Below are 19,367 nucleotides of genomic sequence, written 5' to 3'. Positions count from 1 at the left end.
TCCACCCCATGCCAAGACTATGTCAAGGCCGGCGCGTCGAGCCTCGCGCAGGAGCGCGGCGCCTTCCCGTGTTTCAGCCGGCCCCTAAGTCCTCCAGGTAGCTGCCGCTTTACTTTCATTTTGTGTTTGTTTACTTTATTAAAGTCTTTAAATGTTTGCCAGGACTCACCACAGTGGCGAGGGATCTCTGGCAGCGTGTCCCTCCTTCCTCTCGGGTTTCGGCACCAATGTAACAAAGTTCGTAGTCACAGGAAAAAGAAGGCGGGAACCGGCAAACATTTAAAGACTTTAATAAAGTAAACAAACACGAGGTGCCATCGAGCATGGCAGAGCAGTCTTCCGCCATGAAGGCTCGGGGCGGACAAACTCGCTGCCGGCCACCTGGGCTGTGGAGGGACGGCTGCCATCCGTGAGGGAGCGGAGCCTGCTGCCATCCACCATGATGGGGAGGAGCAGGGAACGGGGGGCTCCTGCCAGCTGCCCGAACCGAACATCCACCGAGGGCTGTCCAGTGCCGCCGCCTGGCATCGCGGAAGAGTTTACCAAGCTGGTGGAGGTCCGAGTGGCAGTGTGTCTCTCTCCCCTTTCTCGTCTCTGTCTCTCCTCATCCTTCCTTCTCCTTTTCTCTCGCCTCGTCTGTCTGTCCTTACCCCCAGGTACGCTGCGGCCGCCGTGATTGGCTCCCCCAGAGGGGGGAGTAGAGCTCAGTCTCATGGGTACCCCCCGGCCTGCGAGGGGCGATGGGGGTGTGTGACGAGAGGGGCGGGGCCGAGAGCCGTGGGAATGGAGCGAGGTCGGTGGAGTAAATGCTAATGCTCCACCTGCGCCACTCACCGGTCTCGAGTCCCACGGAGGAGCTCCGGAAGCCCCCAGGTACGCTGCGGCCGCCGTGATTGGCTCCCCCAGAGGGGGGAGTAGAGCTCAGTCTCATGGGTACCCCCCGGCCTGCGAGGGGCGATGGGGGTGTGTGACGAGAGGGGCGGGGCCGAGAGCCGTGGGAATGGAGCGAGGTCAGTGGAGTAAATGCTAATGCTCCACCTGCGCCACTCACCGGTCTCGAGTCCCACGGAGGAGCTCGGAAAGGATAAAAGGAGGAGTGATGACAGTGTTGGACGAGAGAGGACCAGGCCTGGATTTTATGTTGCGTTTTGTGTGCAGCAGTTGTCCGCGAGGGGCTGCCGCTTTACTTTCATTTTGTGTTCGTTTATTTTATTAAAGTCTTTAAATGTTTGCCGGTTCCCGCCTCCTTCTTCCCGTGACTATGAACTTTGTTACAGTAGGCTGTCACCCTCCACCTTGAAAGTGTGTGTGGCCTGACTGCACTCACTTCCATCAAGAGGGTCGAGGACCTCCAAGCATTTTCGCTGAGCAAAGATTACCTTGTGTTCGGGCCAGCCTACTCTCACGTGGTCCTGAGACCCTGGCCTGGAAGGTTCCCACCACGCCTTTTCGCGGTCAGGTGATGAACCTGCAAGCGCTGCCCTTGCTGTGTCCCGTAAGAGCGTTGCGCATATACATGGACAGCACCCGGAGCTTCAGAAGCTCTGAGCAGCTCTCTGTCTGCTACAGAGTTCAACAGAAAGGGAAGGCCGTCTCCAAACAGAGGTTGGCCCACTGGGTAGTGGATGCTATCGCCCTGATGTACCAATCCCAAGGTGAGCCGTGCTCCCTGGGGGTGAGGGCTCACTCCACACGGAGTGGTGCCTCCTTCTATGCGCTGGTGTACGGTGCCTCTCTGGCAGACATCTGTAGAGCTGTGGGCTGAGTGACACCGAACACCTTCACAAGATTTTACAGTCTTCGCGTTGAGCCAGTTTCTTCCCGTGTGTTGGGTAACAGGTAAGTGGCGGGAAGAGCCAGCTGGTGTCATGCTTGCTGCGCCATTCCCCCTCACTCGGGGATGTGAGGACCTTTTTCCTCCTCCAGTAGAGTTACCCAGATGGCAAACCCTGGTTGAGTATCCTCCAGCACCTCCGGCAGTCAGACTGGGCAGAGCAGTCTGACGCCAGGCCCCGTATCGTGTTAGCTTGCCATGTCTCCGGTCAGCCCCTTTACTGGGCTAGGTGTCCATATGGCTTGATCCCCTTCGGGCGATCCCATACGTGTATTCTTCCACGGTAAGGTTTCCCTCTCTGTGAACCCATCTCTTCCCTTTGACAGACCATTCTGTCAGTCTCTGCTGGCAGCCATTCCTCCCTACTCCTAGGTAGGACCTGTCTCAGAGACCCATTCCATATGTAGTACTACCCCAGGCCTGGGTCAGTCCATATCCGTGTCTCCACATGATACCTCCCTGCGGGTAGGATGTGGTCTCCGTAGTGCCCTTCTCTGGAAGGCTCACTTCCACATCGTTTCCGCCAAGCTATAATAACAAATAGTAAAGACTTGACGCAATCGTCAATCGCTTTCATTGAAGATTGAAATTCCTTCTCTTAAGAAATTATTTTCTGTGGTAGGAACAGCGGCATGGCTATCTCCAGCAGCGATGTTCTCACCTTTTGGTCCCTTCGAGCGCCAAGGTCAGTGAATTTATGCTGGGGTGTTGGGAAGGTTACAACCTTTGCGTAGCACCTGTCTGACACACTGCGGCTTGTCAACATTTGCTATGCCATAGGGTTGTGATGGGGTTCAGGTTGTGGAGCTTTCAAAAGCAGATCTGCTCTGATCGGAATCTCCCAAGGAGGCTCCTCCAAGGGAGACATAAGACCCAATAACAATATATGGAACAGCCAAAACGGAACCACCAACCGAAGATGCATTGCACACTCTCATCAACACTGTTGGAAGCAGGCATATCAGCAGGAAAACATACAGACTGTTGTGCAAGAGCATCTATCCACAAAGCTGATGATGGAGACAAACCAAAGGAGCACCAAAGGGTTTCTCTGGAAGCAAACACATCCACCTCTGCCCTGTCAAACCTTTGCCAAATCAGATTCACAGTCTGAGGGTGCAAACTCCATTCTCCATGCCTCAATCTGTCTCGAGAGAAGGTCCACTACTTGGTTCAACTGACCCACAATGTGCAATGCCCTCAGGTTTGGCTTTCATCTTAGTATCCTCCTGGCTCGTTAGGGCGTCTAGAAACTATGAAGCAAAGCATAAGCCAGAAAAGCACTCTGACCCGAGTAAGACATGGGAGGAAGAAAGCCCAGAATCATGCAAGACTAGGCCTACTGGCATACAGTGCAAGACTTTACAGTTTTACAGTTGCAAGCATAAAGTGAGTCTGCTGGCAAAAGTAAACCAGTGTGCGTTTACAGAGATGTGGGAGGAAGGAAGCCCTTGCAAAGGTAAGTGCCAATTAAGTGCAAGAATGCAAATATGTTGTCTGTTTTAATGATCACATGGTAGTCCCAAAAGAAAATGACTTAAGCCAGCAGACTATAATAATCTCCAGGCAATTTATGTGCCACATGATATGATCACCCCTCCAAACTCCACATGCCAGACACCCTTTGCAAACCTATCCCAACGCCAATAATGAGGTATCAGTTGTGATCATTTTAAGGTGACTATTTCTGCCTCTGTAAGTCAATAACTGGGGATGCTTCCACGATAACAGTCGAACAGTAAAATAGCATATGCACATAAATCTGAGTCTGCAGTGTGTACGCCAAAAGGGACGGACTCCCTTGCTGTTCCACCATTAAACCAGCCTCACGTGGATTATATTCAATGGTATAACTACTGCAATGAAACCCAACGGTGCATGACACAGACCTACAAAATCTATAGTCAACATTATGCAATTGCACATCCTGAGTGTGAAGTCCAGTAGATGCAAGTACAGGATTGGCCACAATCAGTTATCCCTTTTCAGCACCAGAAAATACAGACTGTAAATTAAGGGATTCTTTCTGGGAAGAGCCCTACGGCTCTTTTCTCCAACAAAGAATGAGTACCTGGCCAATACAGGAACTTACAATGCAAAATCAGTCATGAAGCAACTGATTGTGTGACTTGGATATTTGGTAGCCCAAAGTGACAAATCGTGATAGCCAAAAGTGAAAAATAGCAATAGTAAACAGAGGCACATACAAGTTGAAAGAGATTGCATTGTGAGCTCTCAGAGTTCCAGAACTCCCCATGTGTTTGCACCCCTCAGAAAATACACCACACACAGTCTGGGAAGGGCAAGAGACTAACTCTTCATAGCCTTGAGCTCAGCATCAGATTCTCAAAACTATAGCTCATGCAGTGCCTCAAAAATTGCATAAGAATTGGATAGTCAATTGCCCTTCTTTCCTCGAAAAGAAAATGAGCCTCAGTGAAGCACTTTCATTTTTAAATAATATCACAGATAGCAAGGAGACATTGATACAATGTTGAATTTTCATCCAAACCATCATCTTGGTTGAGGTTGTCATTTCAATATTTCAAAAATGTTGGATCATCATGTGACATATTTCACACAACATCTCTGGTAAAATTTTAAATAATGTTGCTTCTACTTTATTATTTGGCAAGTGACATGAACATCAGCATTCTGTCACACTTTATACATAGCCCATGTCTTGATCAATGCTTGCAGAGCACCTTCTGTTCTTTCCTTTAGTAGAAGTAATGGCAGATTTACTGCTTTGTAGGGTAATCATTAATTTTCCTCAATCAGTATTAAACGTGATGAATGTAACTGATCCCAATTCAGTTTAGTCTGTACACAATCACAAAAAGCTACATCTTGTGTTTTTGAGAAAGTGACAGACAAGAATAGTTTGTGATATTTATGTAGATTAAGCCTACATAAGTAGAATCTGCAGCCTATTATTTTACTTATAGACTAATGTTCACATCCCATACTTTTTCCTGTAAATAATGGCCATAACTCAGAGTTGGTTACCTTCATGCAGAGTTTACATATCCAACACACCTGCCTGAAAGTTTTTAGTGATCCTAAAGACCTTAATTAGCTGTTTTAGTTGTGTTTAATTAGGACTGGAGATAAATTTAGCTGAAAAGATTGGACACCTCTGACATTGTGCTTCTATTTACAAATGGTTATTGTAGAAACCGTATTGATATTGAAGTGTTAATAGATTTGATATAGATTAAATGAATATATTTTAAAGATGCTCAAACAAAAGAATGTTTTTGTGTTGAGCAATTTAAAAGTGATTCATATTGTGTTTAACAGATTAACATTCCTGAATGTTACTGTATTTATGACAGCTGAAGTGACTTGCTCTTGGGTGACTTCATGCTATCTTTTTCAGATTTCAGAGAGCCCAAAGGAAAAGAGGCAGCAGTCTGACACAAGGCAGCTTTTTAAAACTTGAATCACTGTATCACTTGTAGTCTGACATCAAACTCCTGAAACAAATTATTTTAAAGTTTGTAGAGCTTTTGTGATTTTGTCATTTTTCTCTCACTTTTATTTTTAAAGACTGATCTTCTGTATCTTTTTGTCATTGATTATGTTAAACTGTTTTAAAAAATAACATAAAATAAAGTGACTTTGAAATGAATGGTCAGGAATTAGTCGATGTTCCATTGTGTAGTTGAAATATTAATGTTGTTTCATCATTAACTTGGCACATAAGATGGCAACATTGTTTTATGTTGAAATTTCAGTTGTTTTATGTTTGTTTTCAGTGTTTCGACAAAAGTGGTTTAGTATCGACATCACATTATAATATTGATCCGACAATATTACCAATGTTTTTTTTCACATTTTATTTTAATATCGATTAAACAACCGTGATGTAGAAACAACATCATAGTGTTTGTTTTTTTGTTTTTTAAATGAAAATTCAACATTGCTTCAACATTAACTGAGTGATGTTGAAACAGCTCTTCATAACATTGATTCAATGACATTTTCATAGATTTTTGTTGAAATATCACCATAGTTTCAATATTAATTGTGGGTGCAAAAGTGATGTTGAACCAACATCACATTTTAACATTAATTCAATGCAGTTAGTGTTGACGCATTAACATTCTGCAGGAACAGGTGTTAGTGAGGCCAGCAGGGGGTGCTTGCCCTGTGGTCTGTTTGGGTCCTAATGCCCCAGTATAGTGCCGGGGACACTACTGTGAAAAAAGCACCACATTAAACAGAGGTCATGACTCATTGTGTTCACTAAAAATCCCATGGCACTTCTCGTAAAGAGTACAGGTTTTTTCACTGATGTCCTGACCAAATTCCCTCCACTGGCCCTTGTCAATCATGGCCTCCTAATCATCCCCATCCACTGAAATGGCTCTATCAGTCTCTCTCTCCTCTCCACCTGTAGCTGGTGTGTGGTGAGTTGGCTGGTCATTGGCTGGTCTAGCCTCAGGTTTCTATGGAAACCAGAGCTTTTAACGGCCGCTGCAGTGACACAATGATTTTACCAATCAGCGATTGACTCCTTTCATTTAGAATATTGTACGTTGTAGTTTCTCCCATTCATAAGTACAGGAGTGAACTGTCTTTGTATTTCTATAGTCTTTGGATGAAACCAGTGATTCAAAGCAAATAAAGCATGGGCAGATAAAACCCAGAAAAAGAGTGGCACGAGCATGTCCTTTTGAGGCATCAGTGACACAATGTCTCCGCGGGCAGTGTTAGTGCCACCAGCCACAGAATTGACGTGATTCTATACAGGCTTCAGACAATCATCACACCTGGAAGGTGTTCCCGTAGCTTCAGCTACTGATGCCGCACTCATTGACCCTATGAAAGGAAACTTTAAGCCTAGTTCACACTACACGACTTTAAACATCGGCATGTCACTGTGCTGTTCAGACTACATGACACTTCATAAACGATCCGCAACAGGGGGTCACACACTACACGATCTGACAAGAACTCTGTTACACAACAACTCTATCCGGTCCCCAAACCACATTTGGGGAACACACGGGAATGACATGAAACAACACGTGAAACATCAGGAGTTGTTCATTTGAAAATGGATCTCGGGAAGAAATTAGCGCTGCAAGCTGTTTGCGCAATGATCTGTTCTGAAAAATTCCGCTCCATTTCTTGTGTCCACTCTTTTCTTAAAGCCATGTTGCTGCTGCTGTTTTCCTCTGGTGACCTCAACCCATGCCTTGCTCTCTGATTGGCTGTAGCTCGTCGTGACACCTGACACCACAGGATGTTGAGTCAGTCGTCAGGTCCAGATATTTAGCATGCTAGACATTTGTTTGGTGTCGGCAAGGCGTCAGCGAGCCTCTTTGATGCGTCGTTTAGTAGTTAGTTCACACATAAAGATTGCCGAGCACTGATCACCGAACGCTGATTTGCCCCTGATCACAGCCCGACCTGTCGGCAAGTTCGTTGACTTGCAAATCGGGCTTAAATCAGGGTTAAAATCCTGTAGTGTGAACTTGGCATTAGGCATCCCAGATAAACTTCTGATGATACATTTTCAACTGACATAAAAATCATTACAAGAAATATGAAACTTTGGTAGAATTCATTGATGTGAATTGCTCGCATTGCTCACAAGTGGTGGTAAGAATACCATTTTTACAGTTCCTGCAACATTATAACCACCGGTTGTTTCATTTACTTAGAAAAGCTCTTTAACTGTAGCACAGGGGTGTCCAATCCTGCTCCTGAAGGGTCAATGTTATGCAGAGTTTAGCTCCAACACACTGGCCTGGAAGTTTTAGTGAGTCTGAAGACCTTGACTAGCTGCTTCAGGAGCAGGTTTGAAGAAATGTTGACAGCATATAGAATCTGTGCCAAGTTATACACCTATTTAATGTGTCAGCAGTCAAAATGTGTATTGTTTTGATAGTGGGCTAGATTTTATGAACTTGTTTATTGCTTTATTCAAAAAAGCAATAATTGGTGCTATGCCACTGCTGGCGGATGGGAAATAAATGACAGCTAATGAAAACATTTAATTTTTTTTGATTACATATGATGGATAATTTAGTTTCTGAATTATTAAGCCCACTTATTAGAAGGTAATAGGAAAGTTATAGTTGTAATTAAAAAAAATGTATATGGTTGATCATAATTACCTACAAAAAACAGGCAAATATGCTTAATATATGATTTATGCTTGGCTCCACCTCTCTGTAACATTTAGTTGGTGCCCAGCACATTAATTAATTAGGTGGATGTTAGTTCATAATATATATTTTTGAAAAGTAGCCTATTCTGTCTTACCTGACAGTGACGATTTGACCGGGATCTAAATCAATTCCGTTCATCTGGGCAATGAAAATGGCAGCTACAGCCTCATAGAGGGCTGTTCCGTCCATGTTAATTGTTGCTCCAACAGGCAGCACAAAACGTGTAACTCTCTTGTCAATACCAAGGTTTTCCTCAAGACAACGGAACGTTACGGGCAGAGTGCCAGCACTAGAAGAAGAAAAGGAAAACATATAATTCTTACTCAGATAATAAATTATGCTTGTGGTTATGTTGTAATAATTAGCAGTTTTAGTATTTGTTTTGTACATATATTTATTTATAATAGTAATTTATAAACTTTATTTCATTGGTATATACAGTGGGTATAGAAAAGAATCACCCCCCCTTTAAAATAATCACATTTTGTTGCTTTACAGCCTGAAATGAAGACAAACACAGTTTTTGTTTTATCCAGCTGTATTTACTCAGTGTAACTTATAACATCCAAGTGAAATATAAAACACCAACATGTCAGAAAAACAAAGCAGAATCAGTGAGTTGGAAAAAGGATCACCCCGCTGCTAAAAATGACTTGTAAACACAATCAGGTGGAGCTGATCACCTTCTCAATGGCACACAAAGCCATTTGACTTTCATTTGTGATCGGCTGTGCTCGGCTGTGCTCATTTTGATCAGCTCAGCATGAAAAGAGTTTTTACTGGAGCATTTCAGTCCTTGGTAGTGCAACTGAAGCAAACAATCAGCCGCAAGGAACTGTCAAAAGATCTCCGAGATAAAGTTGTGGACAGGCACAAGTCAGAAGATGGATACAAAAAAAATTATTTCAAAGTCTTTATCAATGCCTAGAAGCACAGTGAAGTCTATTATTAAGAAGTGGAAGGTATTTGGTACAATACGGACCATCCCTGGATCAGGACGTCGCTCCAAACTGATGAAAGAGCCGGAGGAAACTGATCAGAGAGGCGACCAAGAGACCGACAGCAACTCTGAAGCAGCTGCAGGAGTTTATGCCAAAGAGTGGTCATTGTGAGCATGTGACAACAATAACACAAATTCTCCACAAATGTGGCTTGTATAGGAGGGTTTCAAGAAAAAAGACGCTCTTCAAGAAAGGCCACATGCAGTCACAACTGAGCTTTGCCAAAATGCACCTTCTGAGGCAGATGAGACTAAAATTTAATTATCTGGCCTCAACACCAATTGATACGTCTGGCAGAAATCCAACACAGATCACCATCCAAATAACAGCAATCCTCAAGTAAAGCATGGAGGTGGTGATATCCTGTTATGGGTGTTTCTCTGCAGCAGGGACAGGAGCATTTGTCAGGATAGAAGGAAAAATGGATGGGGAAAAATACCGTCAAATTCTTGAGGAAAATCTGCTGCCCTCTGCCAGAAAGCTGTCAATGGGAAGAAGATTTACCTTCCAACATGACAATGAGCCAAAGCACACAGCATAACTGACACACAGTGGTTGAAGGAGAAAAAGCTAAATGTCCTTGCATGGCCTCGTCAGAGCCCAGACTCAAACCCCATTGAAAATCTGAGGAACGAACTGAAGACTGCAGTCCACAAACGCTCTCCATCAAATTTGAAACTTTTGAAACAAATTTGAACTGAACTTAAGCAGTTCTGCAAAGAACAGTGAGCAAATATTGCAAAGTCAAAGTTAGTGCAAAGTTAGTCGAGACAGAGACAAATCCCAACAGACTAAAAGCTGCAATTAAAGCAAAAGGTACTTCAACAAAATACTGACACAAGGGGCTGATCCTTTTTCCAACTCAGTGATTCTGTTTTTTCTCTCTGACATGTTGGTGTTATATCTTTCACTTGGATACCATACGTTACACTGAGTAAATACAGCTGGATAAGACAAAAACTGTGTCCATCTTCATTGGCTGCAAAGCAACAAAATGAGATTATTATAAAGGGGGGGTGAGCAGAGTCTAAATCAAATATGGTGACAGGTCAATAACACCAAACCAGACTGCTTCTTATGTGTCACGTGACTTAATGTCATGATGACATGACACAAGAACCAATGAGATATGATGTTATTGATGTGTCGCTATATTTGATTGGGGCTGGAGTATGCTACACACAAAGTGATACATAGTATGTGTATAGTGAAAAGCGTTACATAAATAAAAAAAATCCATCAGGCCATATAATAACATTAATATTTTAATAACATTTACAAATGTATGGCTAAAAATAATTAATATATAATTTATGCAAAGGTCATGTAGTGTAATTTCATACCTAGAGGCTGTGCCCAGAGCTGTGATCCAGGCCTGGAAGATACCCATGAAGAACGAGAAGGGGTTTTTCCGTACAATTGCAAAGTAGATGCATGGCAGGAATATGGCACCATGGATGATCAGACCAATAATAACTGTCACCATGTACATCCCCAGCTGCCTGGCCACCACCTCCAGATCTTTGATAGAGATGATCTTTCCACAGATCAAGCAGGCGATGCCAAAGGGAGAGTACCTATAGAGTCAGTCCATAATGTGAGTCCATCGGTATAAAACGTATCATTACTGGACTTTGTACTTAGCTAGAGGACATAAAAAGTACAACTGACCACATGATCATGATAACTAGCTTCATCACAATCTCATTGAGTATGCTGAAGAAGTCAATCATGAGCCTAGCTTTCTCTCCCATCTTGCCCATACAAATACCAAAGGCAATGAAGAATCCAATTAGACCTGGAATGAAAGACAAAGATAATCAATCAATCAATGAATGAAAAGGGAAGGAGTTATTATAAGGAATTATAGATATCTGAGAGTATGGTCGCCCTACCCAGCACATTCATTCCACTCTTGAACTGGAGAGATTTCTTGTCTTTGAAAATAGGGGGTGGTCTGGTGGCATTTGACAGATGGTCGGTGCTGTTGGTGTCATCGAAATCAGGCTGAACTTCTACTTTCTTCACGACGGTCTGGATCTGTGAATTTCAACATCACCTGACTAATTTATTACACCAATTTATTGTTCAACTCCCACTTTATATCAGATGTCTTTAACTGCAATGCACATTATTAAATTAAACATTTAATATATCTATAATTTCATGCATTTACTTTAAATGTAAGTACAACTTTACAATTACTAGGACTGTTGATTGACTGATTAGGAATGATTCATTAATTGCACAGAATTCTGTAATTAATTCCACTATTAATGGTAACCCAACCTAAATTGTATCATAAATATAATTTCACATTGAATCACCAAAAGAATGTGTAAACAAGTCATATTTTGAATATTTCATATTTTAAATACATGTAAAGGCATCTTTCTACTATAAGTACTACGATAACAGTGAAATCATGAAATGAGCAATTACGTACCCATTCAACAGAACAGTATAATTGTAAGCCAGGCCTAAATTAATTGACTGATCAAATCTTTCAATTTAAGTAAATTTGTAATAATATCCACCTAAACCCATTATAATGTCACATTTAGCTGTGTTTTTTATAGTGTGTTTGGTGATGTTTCTGTTTGTCAGTCATTCTCTGCTGATTCAGTAATACTAAATTTCTCCAAATCTGTCCTGATAAAGAAACAAACTCATCTACATCTTTAATGGCCTGAGGGTGAGCACATTTTTCAGCATATTCTCATTTTTGGGTGAACTATTCCTTTAATTACCAAACACTGTAATGCTAACCAAAAGACATGTGGACAGAACATTATCACAGCTTCTTGAGGGAAAAAGGATGCTATCTTAATGATTTTTAACATGTTAAACAGCAAAAAATTGTTAATATAAAAAGAACAGAAATTATTATGTATTTACACAATATGTATACTGTATCAATTTGTAGTTGAAAACTCCTGATATAAAGTGAGTCTAAAAGTTCCCTATGGAAGCACATACAGGTTTGCACATGCGTCCTGTCTTACCTGCTGGAAGCAAGCCTGAACCAAATTCTCAGGGAAGAGGTTTCTGATAAGGTCAAAAAAGGCATCAAGACTGGAAACCTCATCATTCTCAGCTCCTTCTCCTAGATTCTCCTTGAGTTTGGGATTTCCGGGGTGGATGAGGAGCACCAGGATGACCCCCAGCACAGCAGCAATGATAGTAGTGGTCATGTAATAAATCATGGCTCTCGAACCCAGACGACCACTTGACTTTGCATCCAGACCGGAAAGACCTCAGTTAGGGAAAAGTGCCATATGGTTTTACATGATCATTCTGTCATATTCACAACTCAAATGTTGTTTGTTCAGTGTCATTACGTATTTTGATATACAGTTTTTGCCAATCTAGCTCAGTCAGATTGCTGTGAACACTGAATTGTGTCTATATGATATTACTACAGTATATAATCATAATGCATGATTTAAACAGCAAGAATGATAGTATGCCCCTTGCCATCCAAAACCGAAATGAATCTCAAATAGATTCAACACTTTTTTTTTTAATGTTTTGTGTTAAATTTCAGTGAATTGGCATGAGATACAATTTTAGTTTGCGGTTACTTCTACACAGCAGACATGCTGATACATTCTGTGCTTGCTTGGTAGATGTTTGTGGCTTGATGGGATTAGCAGATCTGACTAGACTGAGAATATACAGCAATAGAGACAACATATGATACAATATGTAGTTTTGTACTTTGTTGATGATGATCCAGGTTTTGTACTTTGCTGTCTTGTGCTCATGACATTGACTTGACAGCACCTCTGACTGCAATACACAGAAGCTGCCGCATGCATGATTATAAAAGATATCCTGCACTAGTACTGCCAAAGTCAGTGTGGAGAAATAAGGTAAACCTCCTCCGGCAACACTTTATAATAAGTGTACACTAAAAAAGTACTTACAAACCATTAACAAACTATTAGTTTATAGTTCATTCATAGTTTACAAACTATAGTTAATACATTAATAGACTCTATACAAAACAGTGTGTTCTTCATTCATTATCACTGTAATTAACACAATTATTGTTGTTTAATTATCTCAAAGTAAATTAATTGTTAACTGGTAATAAGGAGTGAGTAGTTCTCACTTAGATTAGGTCACAGAAAATGGGAAAATGTCATTAATTAAGTGCTTTAAACCAAACTTTATTGAATATTAATTGCATTCATATTCATTGTCCTTTATAACTCACTGTCCCTTACCTCTTCATAGGTGTAATGTTTTTTATACTGTACAAACTGTATATTCTGTCCCTTAACCCTAACCCTACCATCACAGCAAACTCTCTCTCTTTGTCTCTCCCAGTATAAGGCACAACCATCGGCCTTTCTTGACACAAAACCTAATTACTGAAAAGACCTTTCTCCAAGTATTAGTGTATTAAATTAAATTAAATGAGTGCGCAGAAATTAAATGACAGTTTTTTTACAGTTTTTGATCCCCAAAATAGACCATTTTAAATACAGTAAAGAACTATAAAGCAGAAGCAACAGCAACCATAATCTGTCAGAACATCAAACATTAAAAAGAATGAACACAGTTATTCTCACATCACTCTACATCAGAAGATTTTTGACTAAATTAAAGGCATAAGCACATTTTGAAAAGGCCTAAGGTTAAACGATTACGCCTCTTTCTCTCTCACTGTTTTCCACTCTGTTTGTTAGTATAATAATAACACACCCAAGCATTACTCTCAGCTGAATTAGTTGTTTGTGGTTTCGCCAATGTATTTAACATTTCCAATCATATAGTTCACAGCTTATTAAAAGATGAGGTTTGTGTTACCTGTGATTAAGCTGGAGATGATTAAGGGAAGGATGAGCATTTTTAGCATCCTCATTAGAATATCTCCAGGGAAGGCAATTACCATGACAATGTTGTCATCGATTGGAGAAGCCACACGCAGCAGCATACCAGAAACAGCTCCCAAAATCACACCTATGAAAGGAAAATATTCCTGAACATACTTTAAATGTATATACAAATATGTGGCCACATGTGATTCCAAAACAAATAAATCAGATATTGTGTTGTGGAACCATATCTGTGTCAAGTGAAGGCGCTGGAACAGAGGCATTCCATCCCTGGGCACAGTGCACTCTTCAGCCCTACTATCACAGCGTTTGTCCCAGCCACCACCTACCTAACAGTCTCTAAAGCACTAACGCACCCCTGCTGAGGCACTTTACTTTCTGAGTTTAGAATCCTAAAAACAATCTTGTATTTTATATCCTGAAACAAACACATAATCACACATGCATCACTCTCAGCCCATTCAGGATGTCTTCACAGAGATACTAACTGCTATCCACACCCTCCAAAGACTCCAAAGGAATATATTCACCTATTACTTCAACAATGCAATATAAAGATAACTTCTTCACCATTTATTAATTGGTACGAAAAAATAAATATAAAATATGTACTGTCACCTGCTCTCTTCTGAGCCTTTACTGTCCAGATACCAGTTATTCAGTAGTAGCTCTGCTTTGCAGCATCAGACCATGCTATGTATGCTGTGTCCTTTTCTCCGCCTACTCTTCCGTTTTCTCACTGTGGATTGCTGAAGAACACTCACCCATCACAGTCAGCGTGAGCAGCAGGTTCTTGCGCATCTTCTGGCATATTGTGCCCCATTTGGAGTTCGGCTTCGCCTCAATGGGTTCCAGGTGGCTTTCATGCATCCTTACCTCCACGTGCTTCGGCATGTTTCCAGAACTGCACAGAGAAACATACAAAAGAGTAAATAAGCGAATTCATGGCCTGAACATGTGATCAGTGTGACAATGTCTCAATGTTGTTTAGCAAGACTCTCAGTGTGTGCTAGCACCAACCAATCATTCGAGGCATCCGCAAGTTCAAAATGCGGATCTGTGCATTTCATAAAGGTGTGAGAGTCAGTCAGAACAGAAGGATGCAAAACTGATAGGCTTTGCTCCCAAAAGTCAACCTGAGAAATGGCTTGTGCTTCAGCACAATCTAAATATGAAGATCTGCAGCCTTCATATCTGTCACACCAAACCAATCCCCCTGATTTATTTGCGACATTATATACTTCTGCATTAGCTTTCTGAAAGGACATTTTATCAATATTTTAAACTCAAATATCTTAGGTCCAGAATAGGACGCATACTGTCATCGTTTTTGGGCACAAGAAAATTTAAAAACTGCACTCTCTCTGATGAGGGAAACCTCTTCTATTGCCCTTTCCAGAAGAGAATGGATTTCGTACTGGAAAAGTGGTTTCCTGAACAGACATTACTGTATGAATTACCCCTTCGATTACCACCGGGGTTCACTTGAACAGAATGATGTAACTGTGATTTATAGTTTAAATCACCCAGTCTGACACATTCTCTGACTACTGCCAAGCGGACAGACAGAGGAATCAATGCCTACGAGGACATCCACACTGATGAAGAAGCGAACAAGGTCTTTAATCCTCACAAATCATCCCAGATGATAAACCGCATACAAAGAGACTTTCTAAAAGCCATAGATCGCACGCAAAAGGGGATTTATTCCACTTTGTGTCGGAGAAAAACTGTACACTGAAGAAAGAAAAAGCTGAAACAATAGCACCACGTGTTCGCTCATAAGGAGACTACGACGTAGCTTCTTATGAGCGTTGATTTTGTGTAATCAGTCAATGCAAAAAACAAAAACAGTCGTACAAAAAACATTTTTTTCTCCATAATACACTTATATTATTACTACTGTAGCTAAACACTGTTGCTATAAGGTTTAATGTACTTCAATAGTGTACGCATTAGCACTGCTTCTTCTCACAGACACAAAACTCTGATGTTCATGTTGGCTCATCATGTGTGATCTTACGTAATTACACATTTTTAATTGGATGTTTATGAGCGTTGATTTTGTGTAATCAGTCAATGCAAAAAACAAAAACAGTCGTACAAAAAACATTTTTTTCTCCATAATACACTTATATTATTACTACTGTAGCTAAACACTGTTGCTATAAGGTTTAATGTACTTCAATAGGGTTCTCAAATCCAAAATCAAGCGAGTTTTGTCAGTGGACATGCAAGTTTATGTCAGCAGTTTCAAATGAGCTCTACATATCTCTTACAATCCTGTTTAATCCACATATCGAAATCTAAGCAAATACACTTTGAAATGAATGAATAAACAAACAAACAAACTCATAATTGGTCCCAAAAATGGTACAAACATGAAAAAGCATGTAGACCTTGCAAATGCATTAGCACTGCTTCTTCTCACAGACACAAAACTCTGATGTTCATGTTGGCTCATCATGTGTGATCTTACGTAATTACACATTTTTAATTGGATGCGTGTTGAAAGGAACTGGCAGCATGGGCACATGTGTTTGTCTTAATGAGACAATGCTGGTTTCCCTACGGGAAGATCTCCTCGTCAGCTTCAAGGAACACAGATGGAGATCATGAAGTTTTGTTATTTTTGAAGTATAAGTGAAAATTTGTCATCCAAATATTAAATTAACAGCACTTTTACTAAGTTCAGTGTGTTGTTAACTGATATATGAATCCTGTTCTGTTTAATGGGTTATTACTGTCATTTCTGTGAGGACAAATTCTTACACAATACAATACAACACAAAGACATTTTAGGGAATTGTGTTTTTTTTCCAACAGCTTGGGAAGGCCCTTTTCTATTCCAGGTACAATACAGATAATGCTTTCTGGTGTGGAATAATAAGACAGACTAAGTCAAGCTAAGAACTCACTGAACCTCATTTAAAAAAAAATGCATTATGCTGAACTATGGACTATAAAAGAGGATGATTCACAGGGTTCCCTTTCAAGGGAACTTCGAACTGCGTCCTCTAGGGGTCACTATGGGGGGAATGCCTCGTCGTGACCTGTGTCTGACCTGACACGTTGGCCGGCGACAGCCCATGACATCACTACTGGTGCAAACTATGGACTATAAAAGAGGATGATTCACAGGGTTCCCTTTCAAGGGAACTTCGAACTGCGTCCTCTAGGGGTCACTATGGGGGGAATGCCTCGTCATGACCTGTGTCTGACCTGACACGTTGGCCGGCGACAGCCCATGACATCACTACTGGTGCAACTATAGTTTAAATAGGCGCCGGGAGAACATGTCATTCTCTTCTTCGTCTTCACTGACTGTTTTGTTTGAAGCGTGCATTTTAACGTGGTAAGAGCGATCTACTATCTATTATTATGGCGAGCACTAGCAGAGTGTTTCGAGGGTGTGTGCATCCGTGTCGTCGCTATTTGACACCTGATGACACACACAATCTCTGCGTTTTGTGTTTGGGCGTGGAGCACGCACGCAACGTCCTTGAGGGGGCGATTTACGTGCATTGTGAGCATTTTTCGATGAAAAAGCTCCGCTCTCGTTTGTCTCTTTTTTTTGAGGAAAGAGGGGCAGCCATCTGCTTCCCACGGTTCAGGACCTGCCGCTGCTGAGGCACGGAGGAAAATGAGCTCATGGGGTTCGCAGGTGGACCTGGCTGATGAGTTTAGGGAGGGGCTTTCCTTCTCGCACTCGTTGGCTGCGGACGAGAGAGAGCCGCTGGAGGATGATCCGGGGGCCAGTGCTCTTCTGGGTTTAGCCCAGGAAGAGCAGGAGATGTCTGAGGACGGCGAAGAGGCTGAAGCTGAGCCTTCCCAATCCTCCTTCCCTGCGTATGGTGAGCTGTTGGAAGTTATGGATTGCGCCACGGCGAGGCTAGACTTGCGGTAGAAGCGGGCCAAGAGAGTGGCACCGCGGGTTGTCTCGATGAGCGTTATCTTTCTGACCAGTCCAGCTCAGGTGAGCCTTCCATTCCTTCCTGATTTGCATACTGAAATCGAGAAGGAATGGAAGAGGCAGTTTTCTTCTCGCATCTATCGATTCTAGCATACGAGTTATGCCAACATCGAGGCAATGCATGAAAATGGCTATGAGAGGATGCCCCCTGTAGAAGAGACGCTGGCTTGCTATCTCTCTTCGGGCGAGACATCCTCCCTTAATACTCCCTCCTTGCCATCTAAGCCCCTCCAGGATCCAGGGCATATGCAGCAGCAGGTCAGGCTGTGGGTTCGTTGCACACTATGGCGGTGCTCCAGGCGTATCAGGCTGATCTGCTGAAAGACCTGGATAAAGGCGAGGGCCTTTCTCCTGATCAGGTAGCTGAGCTGCGTTCAATAGGGTTCTCAAATCCAAAATCAAGCGAGTTTTGTCAGTGGACATGCAAGTTTATGTCAGCAGTTTCAAATGAGCTCTACATATCTCTTACAATCCTGTTTAATCCACATATCGAAATCTAAGCAAATACACTTTGAAATGAATGAATAAACAAACAAACAAACTCATAATTGGTCCCAAAAATGGTACAAACATGAAAAAGCATGTAGACCTTGCAAATGCATTAGCACTGCTTCTTCTCACAGACACAAAACTCTGATGTTCATGTTGGCTCATCATGTGTGATCTTACGTAATTACACATTTTTAATTGGATGTGTGTTGAAAGGAACTGGCAGCATGGGCACATGTGTTTGTCTTAATGAGACAATGCTGGTTTCCCTACGGGAAGATCTCCTCGTCAGCTTCAAGGAACACAGATGGAGATCATGAAGTTTTGTTATTTTTGAAGTATAAGTGAAAATTTGTCATCCAAATATTAAATTAACAGCACTTTTACTAAGTTCAGTGTGTTGTTAACTGATATATGAATCCTGTTCTGTTTAATGGGTTATTACTGTCATTTCTGTGAGGACAAATTCTTACACAATACAATACAACACAAAGACATTTTAGGGAATTGTGTTTTTTTTCCAACAGCTTGGGAAGGCCCTTTTCTATTCCAGGTACAATACAGATAATGCTTTCTGGTGTGGAATAATAAGACAGACTAAGTCAAGCTAAGAACTCACTGAACCTCATTTAAAAAAAAATGCATTATGCTGAACTATGGACTATAAAAGAGGATGATTCACAGGGTTCCCTTTCAAGGGAACTTCGAACTGCGTCCTCTAGGGGTCACTATGGGGGGAATGCCTCGTCATGACCTGTGTCTGACCTGACACGTTGGCCGGCGACAGCCCATGACATCACTACTGGTGCAACTATAGTTTAAATAGGCGCCGGGAGAACATGTCCTTCGTCTTTTCGTCTTCACTGACTGTTTTGTTTGAAGCGTGCATTTTAACGTGGTAAGAGCGATCTACTATCTATTATGCACTAGCAGACTAGCAGAGTGTTTCGAGGGTGTGTGCATCCGTGTCGTCGCTATTTGACACCTGATGACACACACAATCTCTGCGTTTTGTGTTTGGGCGAGGAGCACGCACGC

The 19,367-nt window shown here is 41.8% G+C and overlaps 1 protein-coding gene across 2 annotated transcripts in view; it reads right to left on the bottom strand.

Annotated features, from left to right (window-relative positions):
* Positions 1–19,367, bottom strand: part of LOC107572373 (excitatory amino acid transporter 2-like) — a 66,080-nt gene that overhangs the window by 8,365 nt on the left and 38,348 nt on the right. For both annotated transcript variants that reach the window (XM_016258808.1, XM_016258810.1), the window contains exons 2-8: positions 14,632–14,771; positions 13,839–13,991; positions 12,026–12,276; positions 10,916–11,060; positions 10,692–10,818; positions 10,364–10,597; positions 8,114–8,308 (exon numbers count right to left, since the gene is read on the bottom strand). In XM_016258808.1, the coding sequence (XP_016114294.1) occupies positions 8,114–8,308; positions 10,364–10,597; positions 10,692–10,818; positions 10,916–11,060; positions 12,026–12,276; positions 13,839–13,991; positions 14,632–14,761 (1,235 nt within the window). In that variant the 5' untranslated portion in view covers positions 14,762–14,771. The remainder of the gene's footprint in view (positions 1–8,113; positions 8,309–10,363; positions 10,598–10,691; positions 10,819–10,915; positions 11,061–12,025; positions 12,277–13,838; positions 13,992–14,631; positions 14,772–19,367) is intronic.

This window comes from Sinocyclocheilus grahami, unplaced genomic scaffold, assembly GCF_001515645.1.
Source record: "Sinocyclocheilus grahami isolate Dianchi unplaced genomic scaffold, SAMN03320097.WGS_v1.1 scaffold1740.1, whole genome shotgun sequence".
Lineage (NCBI taxonomy): Eukaryota > Metazoa > Chordata > Actinopteri > Cypriniformes > Cyprinidae > Sinocyclocheilus > Sinocyclocheilus grahami.
Note: the sequence above shows the minus strand (reverse complement) of the source record. Positions and strands in the feature narration are given on the sequence as shown.